Genomic DNA, 15,558 nt, shown 5'->3' with positions numbered 1-15,558 from the left:
CCTAGGGGTTAGAGGAACACTATTAGTGTACCACCTGTAAAATAGGGGTTCAATTTTCCACACTGTCTGTTACAATTTTGTACATTCTCTCTATGACTGTGTGGGTTTCTTCTGGGTGCTCTGGTTTTCTACCACAGTCCAAAGCTTTACAGTTAGGGTTAGGGTTAGCAAGGTGTGGGCATGCTATGTTCTAGCCAGAAGATTCTGCCTGCTGCCTCCTTCTTTTCCAGCCCTGATGAAGGGTCTTGGCCCAAAACATAGGCTTTTTATTCCTCTCCATAGATGCTGCCTGACCTGCTGAGTTTCTCCAGCATTTTGTGTGTGTTGCTCTGGGTTTGAAAGTCCTTATTGTGAAAATTGCCATCTAAATATGCTTAGATGGGTGTGAGTTTTCTGTGGGTAAGTGTGTTTGAGTCAAAGGGTGGGAAAGCGAAATTCCAAGAGGTGGGGAAAGCAAACTTGTCAGGAATTTGTTGACTTCTTTATTTAATTGCAGTGTGTGAAAGTAGATTGTTGGTTTCAGTGTATCCCTTAATTATAGTAGTATTAGTGTGAATATTGCTAAACATTTGAATCATAGGCTTCTTGAAACTTGCAGCTGAAGGCTAGGCAAAAAAAAAGCTAAGTTTTTTATACTGAATACTCAAATATTTTCTTACCTGTCTTCAGGAAAGAGTTTGTTAACATGATTTGTGCTAAGACATTTATTAATTGAGTTGTGCAGATTTCTAAGGCTGGTCTCGAGTTTAGAACTCTTATCTAAAGTATCAGAATAGGCACTATTTACGTTGTGTTGTGTTGGTCTTATGTTTATAATTAATGTGATCACAAGCAGTGTTATCAATTATCCACATCCCATGAAGAGAAGGTGCTAAAGGGTCATAAACAGAATCAGAATGGTGAAATGTGTTATTTTGTTGAAGCAGTACAGTTTAGTACATTAAAAAAGCAACTACAGTACTGTGCAAAAGTCTTAGGCATATATATATCTATCGCTAGGGTGCCTACGACTTTTGCACAGTACTGTATTTGACAATGTGGAGTGGACAATGAGTTTGTAAATCTGGTGAGAATGAAGAGTGTTGGGAATGGCCAGGCTGGAGTGCCGCAGGAGGGCTGTGGGACAGGTGGGTGAGAAGGAGTGTCGGGTGGGGTGTGGGGGAAGGTGGTGGTGAGGGTGCATGCATACGCAACCTTGTGACACCAGGCAAGGTCATTTGATTCCGAACAATTGGTTTATTGATCATCACAGAATGTCTTTTGGTGCTTCCTGCTCCCTCCCCTCTCCCTTCCCCTTTTCTGAACCGTGATTCCCCTCTCCCTGCCCCCTTCCCACTCTCAGTCCACAACAAAGACCCAGATCAGAATCGGGTTTATCGTCACTCACATATGTCATGAAATTTGTTTTTTTTTGGTGGCAGCAGTACAGTGCAATACATGAAATCACCACAGTACTGTGCAAAGTCTTAGGCACTCTGGCTATATATGTGTGTATGTGCCTAATATTTTTACATAGTACTGTATATATTAGGAACAGTTATTACTCCTCAGCCATCAGGTTCCTGAACCAACATGGATAACTTCAGTCGTCTCAACACTGAACTGACTCCACAACCTATGGACTCACTTTCAAGGATTTTGTCCTCAAAATTATTACTAATTTATTATTATTTTTATTTTTTTCTCAGCTCAAGCTTGTAAAACCTGAGGTACAGGCATAGCCAAGCACACTCATTTCTCAATTGCTAGGTACTTTCCGACTATTCTAGTAGTGCGTAGTATTGTGGCTCTCTGGAGATTTTCATGACTACTACTGTGTAGGCCTAATTGTATATTTTGTATAGTTCGTAGGACTTTGACTCTAAAACTGCATCAGGCTTGTATTTATAGTAAAGTATTGTGTCTTTTATAAGTTTTTATCTTAAAGCAAAATTTGGTGACTGATGCTTCCTACTTGATTGTGCCTGTGTAAGTAATCAGATTGAGTTAAACTGCTTCAAGTATTAGAAGAGAAGAAAGAAAGAATAAAAAGTAAGTTATCACAAACAGTCTACCAGGAGGGGGTCATCACTTCCTTCATTATAGGTTGACTCATTATAGAGCCTAATGGCTGAGGGTAAGAATGACCTCTTTGGAGCAGCACAGTTGTCTTACTTCCATTACTAATAGTGCTCCTCTGTTCAGCCAAGGTGGCGTGCAGAGGGAGAGGAACATTGTCCACAATGCCAGGATTTTCCCTCTGTTTCTGGGAAGAGGTGTCCATCTCTGAGCCAGGCATTCAATGCTTTGTTGACATCTCGTCTCTTCAGATCATGGGGATGTCTTCCATGGGGGGCCATACTTTTTCTTCTGTGGTGATATCTTCATTTTTCTGAGTTGTGCTTTCATATAAGTTTAGTGGTGTGTACTTCTTATCAGAATAGCATATGTTTGCATGAAGTGCTGAATCCTGTTTTCGTTGATGGAAATACATCCTTAGAAATTTTATCTGATTGGTGTATAAATTTTTTATGTCTGTTATTCCCCTTCCTTCTTCTGTACTAGTTAGTGTTAATCTAAGTGTGCTCGAGTGTACATTGTGTTTTCTAGCATTTGTATTTTTTTTTGTCTGTAAATTTTCCAGATGGGTTTCTGAAATTCTGACCCATGGTTCATATGGGTATAACAAAAATGTTTATTGCCTTTGTTATATTTTTACTATTGGGCTCTGTTTGGCAGATTCTCTTAAGCCTTGAAGTAAATCCTTTCAACATTTTTCCCTTTATCGCGCTATGATTGATTTTCTTTGCTTGTTGATAATCCAGACACTGATATGTTCCATATTCACCCATCAGTTGTATCCTGCTGCTCTGGTGTGTATTCTATTAGCTCCATTCCACCTTCCTGTATGTTTAATGTTCCGCATTTATCCAGTCCAAAGTTCATGTTTATATCTTTCCAAAATAGCTCTACTATTTTAATTAATTGCTTTAGCTTTACTGATGATGAGCGTATGATTTCAAATTGTCAATGTAGAGAAGGTGTGTTAAAGTATTTGGTTGTTTCTGATTTAATATAATCCAATTCATTAGAGAGTGGTTTTAAAGTTAGACAAAACCATAGTGGGCCTAGAGAGTTGCTCTGGAAAATGGCTCAGGGGAAAAACTTACTTATTTTGTATTTGCAGTTTGTCGTCTTTTACACATTCATTGTTTGTCTTTGTGTGGCTTTACATAGATTCTATTGTACTTCTTTGTATCTGCTGTGAATGCCCACAAGCAAATGATTCTCAGGGTTGTAGATGGTGACATATACGTACTTTGATAATAAATTTACTTTGATCATTTAAGCCAAATAGAAGTGTTTCAGATGATAAATGGTTAACCCAGAAAACACGACAGAGCTGCAAGTGAGTTTGATTGTCTTTTAACCAATTAGCTCATCTCGGCTTTGAAAGGGAACTTTGTGCAGCGATGTGACATCATATGTTTATTTAAAAAGAAAGCAGTGGAGCTCACAGAAGATTAAAAAAGTAGTTGAGCATATCTCACTGTGTAGTTTACTCACTTTGCACAGTCGTGTGATGGAATTTACAGCAGTGTAAGACTTCCAATCGCCTGCTGCAGATGTCAGCTGGTGACTTGGGTCGAAGGTCAGTGACTGGGACTCACAACCCAGGACAGCTGCCTGTCCACAGCATGCTGTGGATAAGGAGGTGTCTGCTCTTTCAGTTTGTCTTCGAGCGTCTGACATTCCTGTTGAAGATTTTGTGCCTGGCTGCCTGTAGCTATGTCCCTCGGCGTAACTTTTAACCATCTTTGGAATACGTTTGGGTTCATTGTTCAAAGTGAATGAGCGGAATGAGGAAGGGTAAAGATGTTGATTCAGATACGGGATGAACTTTCACTCTGATATATGAACTGTAATGTGTTGTCAATGGATGCAAGAAAGCAACACGCTTCTTGGACTAATGACAGCTAGATCTGAAACAATTAACTTGAAGTGGATTAGAAGCTATTCTTCAAGTCAGGCTGAAGTAAGCGGAGAAAGGGGCGCAGGAGTGATCAGCGAAAGCATGTCCAGTGCTGGGAAAACAGCCCACAGCCCAGGCTTCGTCTACAGACACTGGAACTGGGAAAGGCCGGTGGGAATTGACTGTAGTTCTCCTGAGCCCCGTTGTATTTGGCTGGCTGCCCTGAGAAATGTGACCTTGGAGCTAAACCCCCGGAAAGAGAGGGACAATGATATCTCAGCTGTCAAAAGAAACCACAGTTTTCCTGTTTGGGACGAGGAGGAAGAGTTGCTGGTAAAGTGTTTGATTCAAAAAGCTGTGAACTCTTTACTTGTTATGTGTATTGTGTAGGAGAAAAAGTGGATGCAGCCGGATTTAATTTCCTGGATTCTGCATTGCCTCAGGAAACCTTTAATGGATGATAAATGCAGACAAATTCTTGTCAGTACAAACAGGTTGTAATAACAATACTTCGTGAAACTTCCTTAAACTTTAGTTTTGCAGCTGCTCTCCAGTGTTATTGACATCCTATTTCAGGATGAGTTAACATGCCATTAGTGCCTTTTGTACATTGGTAACAGAACTGATGGCTTTGTGGCCAGGTTTGCGGGCGATACAAAGAGGTAGAGGGGCAGGCAGAGTTGAGGAGGCAGAATGGGCAAAGAAGTGGCAGATGGAATACAGTGTAGGGAAGTGTATAATCATGCACTTTAGTTGAAGGAATAAAGCAACAGGCTATTTTCTAAATGGAGAGCAAATTCAGAAATCAGAGGTGAAAACGGACTTGGGTGTCCTAGTGCAGGTTTAACTTGCAGGTTGAGTTGGTGGTAAGGAAGGCAAATGCAATGTTAGCATTCATTTCGAGAAGACTGGAATATAAAATCAAGGACGTAATGCTGAGGTTTATAATGCATTGGTCAGACCACAATTGGAATATGGTGAGCAGTTTTGAGCCCCTTATCTAAGAAAAGATGTGCTTTTCCTATTAAAACTAGCATGTAAAACAGACTTGTTAGTATATTATTGAAATTATGGTTATTATTAAAAACTATACCTATGCTCAGTACCTCCTTTACTTAGTAAAGTGGCCACTGAGTGTATGTTCATGGTGTTCTGCTGCTGTAGTCCATTCAATTCAAGGTTCAACATTTTGTGCATTTAGAGATGCTCTTTTGCACATCACTGTTGTAATGCGAGGTTCTTTGAGTTACTGTCACCTTCCTGTAAGCTTGAACCAGTCTGGCCATTCTCCTCCGACCTCTCTCATTAACAAAGCATTTTTAACTACAGAGCTGCTGCTCAGTGCATGTTTTGTTTGGTTGTTGCACCATTCTCTGTCATCTCTACAGACTATTTTGCATGATAATCCTAGGAAATCAGGAATTTCTGAGAAACTCAAACCACCCCATCTGGCACCAACAATTATTCCCATGATGTTTGTCTGAACAACTGAACTTCTTGACCATGTCTGCATGCTTTTATACATTGAGTTGCTGCCAGATGATTGGCTGATTAGATATTTGTATTAATGACCAGGTATCCAGATGTACCTAATGAAATAGCCAGTGAGCACTCCAAATGAGCATATGCAGTTCTGCTATGAAGTACACACTACTAAACTTAAATGAAAACACAACTCAAAAAACAGAAGAAATTTTCACTACAGGAGAAAAAGTTTACCAATGGAAGAGCATAGCCCGCCATGGAAGACGTCCCCATGATCTGAGCAGACTGGATGTCAACAAGGAAGTATTGAACAGTTGGCCCAGAGTTGGAAAACTCTTCCCAGAAACAGAAGGGTACAGGACCAGGTTGTTAACACAATAAATGATCAAAATACATCATACAAGGCCAATGTTTCAAGACAATCAATGCTGAAATTTGCCAGGACAGATCAGAAGCAATCCAACACATTACAGGATCCTGCAGCAGTTTAACTCAATCTGATTACGTACACAGGCACAATCAAGTGGCAAACATCATTTATCAAAATCCTGCTTTAAGATTTCTCAAAAGAAACCATACCTTACCATGAATGCAAGCCTGATCCAGTTGTAGAGTCAGAGTCCTACAAATTATATTACAACTGATAGATAGGAAAATCCATACTAACCATCTGGATATAATATTATAGGATAAACAAGCAAAATCAACTTACTTAATAGGTGAAACCATTCCAAACACACATAACATACTGAAGTCAATAAGTGAAAAACAACAGAAATATGCTGAATTAAAAGAGGAAATTGAAAGACTATGGAACATGAACAGGGTATATATTGTCCCAATAGTATTGTCTACAACTGGCACCATCCCAAAGTAACTACACAATAGCATTAAACAATTAGAGCTACTCAACAATATTCATGTAAATCTTCAGAAAGCCACAATACTAAACCCCACCAGAATAGTCCAGAAGTTCTGAGCAATTGAGAAATGAGTGTGCTTGACTATGCCTATACCTCAGGTTTTACCAGCTTGAGCTGAGAAAAAAAATACAATAATAATAATGAATAAATCATAAATGAACAAATAAATAGTAAATAAATAATACTGAGAGCATGAGTTATAGAATCTTTGAAAGTGAGAATGTAGGTTGTGGAATCAGTTCAGGGTTGAAGTGAATGTTATTATCTGGACTGGTTCAGGACTCTGATGGACGAAGGTTCCTGAATCTGGTGGCATGGGACCTAAGGCTGCTGTACCTCCTTCAACCTTATCAAGTAGCACACTTCTCTCCACCAACAACCTCAATGCTATTTTTAATGTAATATGTAAAGTATTTGAGCACAATTTACTGATGCCAGTATCTGGTTCCAGATTTTCTGAACTGAATTTGGTTTTCTCAAACTGTGTGCTGGAATTTGCACTCATTTTCTCAATAGGCCAAGCCTCTAATGACAGCCTCTGTAACTAGATCTTAAAAATGGTATGACAGAATTGTTTCATATGGCATCAGGAATAGCAGTCTGCAATCTGTTTAGTAACCATATTTTCCTTTCTAATTTGTTTATTTTTTCATGTTCTTGCCCTCTTCATATTAATGAATTAAAGTCTGACAGTAGCTATGGATTTTATTTTTAAAAAGTCTTTATTTCGTTAATTTGTCCATAGATCAGGAAGCAGATGGTGCGTGTAATCTGGAATCTGCCTTTTAGTTACATTTCTTTACTTTCCTGAAATATATCCTAGAGCTATCAATTACCACTAATTGTGCTAACATGCTTAATTGCATTTACATTGGATTTTCACTACAATGGCTCTTCTCCAAATATGGAAATCCTTAATGGAAAACCAGATCCATAAAGGCTTAAATGAATTTATTTTCATTATCATTTACTGGAAAAAAGATATTGGACAAAGTCATTTCCTTTAACTACTTACAGTATGGGCTTGAGATAGAGGATAATTCTGAGTTGCGTTGCAAGAGCTCAATCTAGCTTGCCCATTCTTGCTACTCTTGAACGTGAGGAAAGGTTGAGTGAAATAAGGCTTTTCTTTTATTTTCAGAAGTGGTTTGGCTTTATCAATACTCTTCAGAGAATATCTGCCTGGCGTCAGTGGTCACATAACCAGGTCTTGTGATCTGCACCGGCTGCTCATACAACCATCCACCATCTGCCCCCATGGCTTCACGTGACCCTGATCTCCTGATCTGGTGGGGGGGGGGGCGGGTGGGACAAGCAGGTGCTACACCTTGCCCAAGGATGACCTACAGGCTAGCGGACAGAAGGAGTGCCTTTCACCTCCTTTGGTAGAGATCTATCTCACCCTGTCACTCAATGTATACCTCTTATAAATCTCCCCTTATTCTCTTATGCTCTGCGGCTTTAAATTTTGGCTTAAGTTCTTGATTTCTTTACAGATGAGGATTGCAATCAATTTGTGTTCAAAACAGCAATCTTAGGATGGTATTTAGTCTAAAGCGTAGGTTCTTGTACTATTTGTTCTGAGATTAGATCACAAGAATGACCTTGCTGCATAGTGGTGGAATGCAAACATGCACTGTGTGGAATCTTGGTTGGTTTATGTATTAGCTTCAGAAGAACAGTAATAGTAATAGTTCTTTTAGCACTTTGAGTTTACCAGTCACTTGGATTATGCATGATCTGTATCTTCTGTCTGTCTGTGCGTCATAAGTATTGGTGCCTCTGTCTAACAATGACAGTGTGCCACCTATGGAGGACAGTGTTTGAGTTTTCCATTACCCTTCATGGAGGAGGTAAAAATCACAGGCTGGTATGGAAGCATCAATGCCTATTGAATGGAAAGTCTTCTAAAAAGTAGTGGTATAGCCCAGTCCATCATGGAGTAAAGCCCTCCCCATCATTAAGCACACTACATGAAATGCTATTGCAGGAAAGTATCAATCATCATCAGGGAGCCCCACCACCCAGGATGTTCTCTTTTCTCTCTGCTGCCATCAGGAAGAAGGCACATGACTCACACACTCCAGTTTCGGGAACAGTTATTACCCCTCAACCATCAGGTTCTTGTACCAAAGGGAAAACTTCACTTAACTTCACTTGCCCCATCATTGAAATGTTCCCACAACCAATAGGCTTGCTTTCAAGAACCCTTTGTCTCATGTTCTTGATATTTATTGCTTATTTATTTATTATTGTTATTATTTCACTAATTGTTGTCTTCTGCTCTCTGGATGAGCACCCTGGTTGGGCAGTCTTTCATTGATTCTGTTATGGTTATTATTCTATAGATTTATTGAGAATGCCCACAAGAAAGTGAATCTCAGGGTTGTATATGGTGACGTATATGTACCTTGATAATAAAATTTACTTAGAACTTTACTTTGAACTTTGAATTTTAAAAATCCTTCCTGATTTCTCTGCAAAATGGTTTTGTTTCCATTTCAAGATTGTGCTTTCCTGTTCTTTATTATCATTCGCTCTCCTTCCATAATCAGAGAAAAAAACCTCTCTGTATTGATTCCTCTCATATGTAGTCGGATAATCTCTCTGAATTAAAATGTAAGAAAACGTTTAAAACCTCTAAAATATGACTCTGAAGAAAAAAAATTATAGGCCAGTTAGCCTGACTACAGTGGTTTGAAAGGTGTTGCAGTTTATTATTAAGGATGAATTTTCGGGGTACTTGGAGGCACAGGGTTAAATCGGCCGAAGTCAGCATGGTTTCTTCAAGGGGAAATCTTGACTGACAAATCTATTAGAATTCGTTGAGGACATAGCATGCAGGATAGATAAAGGGAAGTTGGTGTATGTTGCTTATTTGGACTTTCGGAAGGCCTTTGACAAGGTGCTGCGCATGAGGCTGCTTAACAAGATACGAGCCCTTGGTATTACAGGAGAGATACTAGCTTGGATAGAAGATCGGCTGATTGGCAGGAGGCAAAGAGTGGGAATAAAGGGGGCCTTTTCTGGTTGGCTGCCAGTGACTAGTTGTATGTGGCAGGGGTCAGTGTTGGAACCGCTTCTTTTCATGTTATATTTCAATGATTTTGATGTAGGAATTGATGGCTTTGTGGCTAAGATTGTGGATTATGAAGATAGGTGGAGTGGCGATTTGTGTTGAGGAAGCAGAGAGTTTACGGAAGAATTTAGACAGATTAGGATGATGGGCAAAGAAGTGGCAGAAGGAATATAACGTAGGGAATTGCATGGCCATGCACTTTGGTGGAAGGAATAAAAGTAATGACTAATTTCTAAAAAGGGAGAAACTGCAAAAATCAGAGGTGCAAAGGGACTTGGGTGTCCTAATGCAGGATTCCCTAAAGATTAACTTGCAGGTTCAATCAGTGGTAAGGAAGGCAAATACAATGTTAACATTCATTCGAGAGGACTAGAATACAAATGTAAAGGTGTAATGCTGAGGCTGTATAAGGGATTGATCAAACTGCATCTGGAGCATTGTGAGCAGTTTGGGCCCCTTGTCTAAGAAAAGATGTGCTAGCATTGGAGAAGTTCCAGAAGAGGTTCACAAGAATGAAAGGGTTAACACATGAGGAATGTTTGATGGCTCTGGGCCTGTATTTGCTGGAGTTCAGAAGGAAGGATCTCATTGAAATCCATCAAATGTTGTAAAAGCTAGATAGGGTGAATGTGGAGAGAATGTTTTCTATCATTGAGGGATGTCTTGGACCAGAGGGCACAGCCTCAGAATCGAGGGATGTCCATTTAGAACAGAGATGAGGAAATGCTTCTTTTTCCCAGAGGGTGGGAAAACTGTGGAATTCCTAGCCATGGATGGCTGTGCAGGCCAAGTCAATGGGTTTATTTAATGTGGAGGTTGGTAGTTGTTCTTGGTTAGTAAGAGTATCAGAGGTTATTGGGAGAAGGGAGGGGAATGGGATAAAGAGGGTTAATAAATCAGCCATGATGGAATGATGGAGCAGACTCGATGGGCCAAATAGCCTAATTCAGTACCTATGTCTTATGGTATAGTGTTAGAAATGTCTGCAGAATACAAACTGGATGTAATATTTAAGTCTGAGCAAGTCTTAATTGACGATATTTGATTTTGATGAAATTAATGTATATTTCAATGTTCTGCAGTAAATAACTAAATTAATTTACAGAGGAGCAGCTCTTTGACAAATGTACCTCACAGGATTGTGTAAACACTAAGTACATGAACCAAATGACTTGGGAAAAGTAAACAATACACTCAGTGGCCACTTTTTTGGGGACCTCCTGTATCTAATACAGTAGCCACTGAGTGTATGTTCGTGGCCTTCCGCTGCTGTAGCCCATCCACTTCTAATATGTTGTGGATTAGAGACACTCTTCTGCACACCACTGTTGTAACGTGTGGTTATTTGAGTGACTGTCGTCTTCCTGTCAGCTTGAACCAGTCTGGCCATTATCCTCTGACCTCTCTCATTAACAAGACATTTTTGCCCATGGAACTGCCACTCACTGGATGTTTTTTTGTTTCTCTCACCATCCTCTGTAAATTCTAGAGACTGTTGTGTATGAAAATCTCAGGAGATCAGGAGTTTCTGAGTTACTGAAGCACCCCATCTGTCACCAACAATCATTCCATGGCCATAGTCACTTAAGACAGATTTTTCTTCTCCATTCTGATGTTTGGTCTGAACAACAACTGAACCACATGACCAGGGTTGCTGCCACGTGATTGGCTGATTAGATACTTGCATTAACAAGCAGGTGTACTAGTGTACCTAATAAAATGGCCACTGAGTGTGTATTTTGAGGTTCTGCAGTAAATATTTAAATCAATTTTATGAAGGAGTAAGTCTTTGGCAAATGTACCTCACAAAACTGTGTCGGCACTAAGCACATGAATAATCAATTTTGAAAAAGGAGAAAAATATACTTGTCCTACAGGACTAACTGACGTTGTTAAAGGGTTGTTGACGAATTAACTTGTAAGTTCATGTGGTATCATATTCAATATCTGCTGCTTTGTACTATTTGGTGCTGGCACTCAACTTAATGTGAGACTTGGGATCTAAATTAAACACTGCAGAGCTTTCCGAATTTTCTTTCTGTTCTGACTGAGTCTCTAAACAATTCGTGAGAAAGAAGGCCATATATATATATATATAATTTTCCAATTTAAAAATAAAATCTGAATCACAGGCTGATTCAGTAACTATGGAATTTGAAGTCATGGTAGTTAATGGGAAACAGTTCAACCTGTGGTGACTGTAGTCTAAACTAATGACAACCAAACCTCAGTAATCATACTCCTGTGTGTGGACTACACTGGTGTTTGGCTGGATATGGAGCCTGAGTTCAAGACCTTGCCACCTTATTCACCGACGCATTAAGGAAGATGGCTAGTATGCTTAACATCCATGAGACCAAGGTCCTTTACTGATCTCATCCTGTTCAGTGACGAGAGCCCAGAAAACTGAGCCTCTTCCCATATGTTACGAACTATCTCTTGGTGAATGGTGAGATCAAGTTCAAATTTATTATAATTCAGCTGTAAACATGTATACCACCTAATGAAACAGCGTTCCTCCGAACCTAGGTGCATAGTACAATGCATATAACTCACACACAGTACATTACCAAAAACAAGTTAACAAATAATAAAATGTATTCCAGAAAACTGACATTTAGCATAAAGTGCATTTACTACATAAATTAAACAATTAGCAATATAACATTACTGATGCTTCATAAGTGATGAGACCTGGGTGGTGGCAGGGAGTTCAGTAGTTTCATGGCCTGGAGGAAGAATCTGTTTCTCATCCTTTGTCCTAATGCTATGGAACTTTCTGCCTGATGATAGAGGGTCAAAGATTATATGGGAAACATGGTAGGGATCCTTGAAAATGCTTAGGGTCCTGTGTAAGCAATGCTGCTGATTAATGTCTGGGATTGGTGAAATCACCCCCTTCATTGCTGCAATGAAACCTGTGATTGGTTAAGGAAAAGGTTTTTGAAGATTGAGATCTTGGACTATAGTACTATTCATGGTACACTAGGTAGCAATGATTGATGTTGAATGCTTAATGACATGCATTTCAAGCCATTGAAAAATGCAACTACAATGCCATCTTTGCCTTTTTCCTTGCATGGAAAATTCTACAAAAGCTAGTGAATATGGTCCAGTCCATCATGGGCAAAGCCCTCCCCATCTACTTGAAACAGGGTCACAGGAAAGCAGTATACAGCATCAAGGACCCCCACCACCCAGGACATGCTCTCTTCTCACCACTGCCATCAGGAAGGAGGTACAGGAGCCTCAGGACCCACGCTACCGGATTCAGGAACAGTTATCACCCCTCAACCATCAGGCTCTTGAACCAAAGGAGAAAACTTCACTCCACTTGCCCAATCATTGAAATGTTCCCATAACCAATGGACTCATTTTCATGGACTCTTTATTTCACATTCTCAATATTTATTGATTATTTATTATTATTATTATTATTATTATTATTATTATTATTATTATTATTATTATTATTATTATTATTATTATTATTTCTTGTTGTATTTGCACATTTAGTTGCCTTTTGCACACTGGTTGTCTGTCCTGTTGTGATCTTTCATTGATTCTGTTCTGGTTGTTGGATTTATTGAGTATGCCCATAGGAGAACAAATCTCAGAGCTGAATATGGTGACATATGTACTTTGATAATAAATCTACTTTGAACTTTGAGATTCTTTAAATTTACTGGAAGAATATTTCAGCAAATTTAGAATTTGTGATTTGGCTTCTTATGCACTTGTTTGTCAGCCTTTGCTTGTCTGTAGTTTCTCATTGATTCTGTTGTATTTCTTTGTTCTACTGTGAATGCCTGCAAGGAAATGAATCTCAAGGTCAAAAATGGTGACACATATGTACTTTGATAATAAATTTATTTTGAAATTTGAACTTTGAATGAGTTTTAAATCTCTAATGAGTTTTAAATATCTAATGCCAATCTGGATGAAAGAGCTTTTCCTTATTTTTCCTCTAATTTTTATATTTAAATTGCTTTAAATCTATCCCTTATGGTTTTGAACCAGCATCAGCAAGGGAAATACCCTGCCTCTGTTTACTCTGTCTTGTCTTTAAATTGTATGCAGTTCCATTAAATCTCCACTCTGTCTCCACTGTTCCAATGATGCTAGCTTTGTCACGGTCCCGACTGTTAATTCCTCATATTCTCCTAATTCCGTTTTCCCCTTGTTCTGCCGGGCTCCTTGATTATGACACCTGATTCTCATCTAAACCTGCAGCATAAATACCCCGGCTTTGTATCCACTCATCGCCAGATCGTTGTTTCAGCCAGTGTGGTAATTCACGTTCCTGGCCGCTTAGGATTATGTATTCTAAGTTTTATTTCAGTACCAAGGTTTGCCTGTGTAACTCTGTCTCACCATGTCAAGATAAGTATTGCCTGCCGCCTGCCTTTCCATTTATTCTCCTGTTTGCCGTTCAACTCCAGCCACGCTCACACCCCTGTCTGCATCCCAACTCTATCTTCATACCAGTGTCCTGCATTTGGGTTCTCTGCAACAAGCTTATCCTCATGGACACACTTTTCAACTTCTGATGGCATCCATGTAAATCTCTGCTTCATCCTCTCTAGTGAAATCACATCTTTCCTGTAATTTAGTGACCAGATTAACTGCTTTATTGAATCTATGCTGTTGCAAGTGTTGTATACAGTTCCGGTATATCCCCTTCTCCCTCCATTACCTTATTTAATAAGGAAAATATCCTAAATACCTATGTAACCACTTGACTGATTTGTTTTGCTAACTTTTAAGGATCTGTGTAAACAGACTCCTAAGAATATTTTTTCCTCCATAGCACTAATCTTCCTGCCATTTACTCCATACATCTCATTGCATCTCCCTAAGCCTGTATTCTCTAGAGTTTATAAGAATGGGTTGGGGCAGGTGGTGGGAGCGGAATTTCATTGAAACCTATTGGATATTGAAAGGCCTAGATAGAATGGACAAGGAGGAGGTGTTCCTTATAGTGGGGGAGCCTAGGACCAGAAGGCACAGCCTGAATAGAAAGACATTCCTTTAGAACAGAGTTGAGGAGGAATTTCTTTAGCCAGAGGGTAGTGAATCTGTGGAATTCGTTGCCACAGATTGCTGTGAAAGCCAAGTCATTGGGTTTACTTAAAGTGGAGGTTGATAAGTTCTCGATTAGCAAGGGCGTCAAATGTTACAGGGAGAAGGCAGGAAAATAAGGTTTTGAAGAATAATAAATCAGCTATGATGGAATAGCAGAGCAGACTCAATGAGCCAAATGTCTAATTCTGCTGCTATGTCTTGTGGTCAGATTTGCTATCTTCAAGGATCTGTGTTAATACACTCCAAAGATCTTTTTTACCCCTCTATAATACTCATGTTACTGCCATTTGTAGCACACATTCTTATTGCATCTCCTCAAATATATCAATTTAGCTGCCTTAGCTAGGTTAAATTATATTTACCACTTTCTTCCCCAACCGACCAGACCACCTCTGTCTGCTTTATATAGCTTGCTTTGTCTTTGACTGCTGCATAGTGATTTTCATATCATCTATTTATTACTGTGCCTCCACTGTTAGGTCTAAACCATTAATATATCTGACAAAAATCAAGGACTTCTGAGACTTTCAATATGCTCACAACTGACTAATCCTAACAGTACGTCTTTGGAATGTGGGAGGAAACCAGAGCATCCGGAGGAATTCCAAACGGTCATGGGGAAAACATACAAACTCCTTACAGGCAATGGTGGGAATTAAACCCTGAATGGTAATCACTGGAACTGCTAACTGCTACCACTTTGGAGAAACTGCCATTCATGTTGTAGTGGTGAGCCTGAGCTGCCAGTCATTTCACTTGTGCATCCCACACCCACTCTGACATCTCTTACACAACTTTAACTTAGCCCAAGAACAGCACAGTGGGACAGTAGGTGAGATGGTGAGGGGGAGCCTTTAACTGGGCAGGTTAACCTTCACATCCCACCAATGAATTCAGTAAATTCAGATAATCAGCTTTTCTAGTTTGTATTGGAGCATGCCATTCCTGCTGAAAGGTTACCAACCTGTACTGTTGACTCAGCTTTTTATTCTCTACAGATGCTGCCTGTGTTGCTAGGCCTTTCTGGAATTCTT

At 39.5% G+C, this 15,558-nt stretch overlaps 1 protein-coding gene across 8 annotated transcripts in view; it reads left to right on the top strand.

Annotated features, from left to right (window-relative positions):
• Positions 1-15,558, top strand: part of LOC132384984 (rho GTPase-activating protein 23-like) — a 510,483-nt gene that overhangs the window by 249,865 nt on the left and 245,060 nt on the right. For 2 of the 8 annotated variants that reach the window (XM_059956705.1, XM_059956704.1), the window contains exon 1: positions 3,565-3,631. The exons of 4 other annotated variants lie outside the window; for them this stretch is intronic. Coding sequence is in view for 2 of the 4 variants with exons in the window: in XM_059956699.1 (XP_059812682.1) it covers positions 3,905-4,285 (381 nt within the window). In the remaining 2 variants the exon portion in view is untranslated. Of the gene's footprint in view, positions 1-3,564; positions 3,632-3,652; positions 4,286-15,558 lie in introns of those variants that run through there. 2 more of the 8 variants (XM_059956699.1, XM_059956698.1) reach the window with 2 other exon arrangements.

The sequence above is a fragment of the Hypanus sabinus genome, chromosome X1 (assembly GCF_030144855.1).
Source record: "Hypanus sabinus isolate sHypSab1 chromosome X1, sHypSab1.hap1, whole genome shotgun sequence".
Taxonomy (NCBI): Eukaryota; Metazoa; Chordata; class Chondrichthyes; order Myliobatiformes; family Dasyatidae; genus Hypanus; species Hypanus sabinus.
The sequence above is the reverse complement of the archived record's forward strand: the minus strand, read 5'-3'. Positions and strand labels throughout refer to the sequence as shown.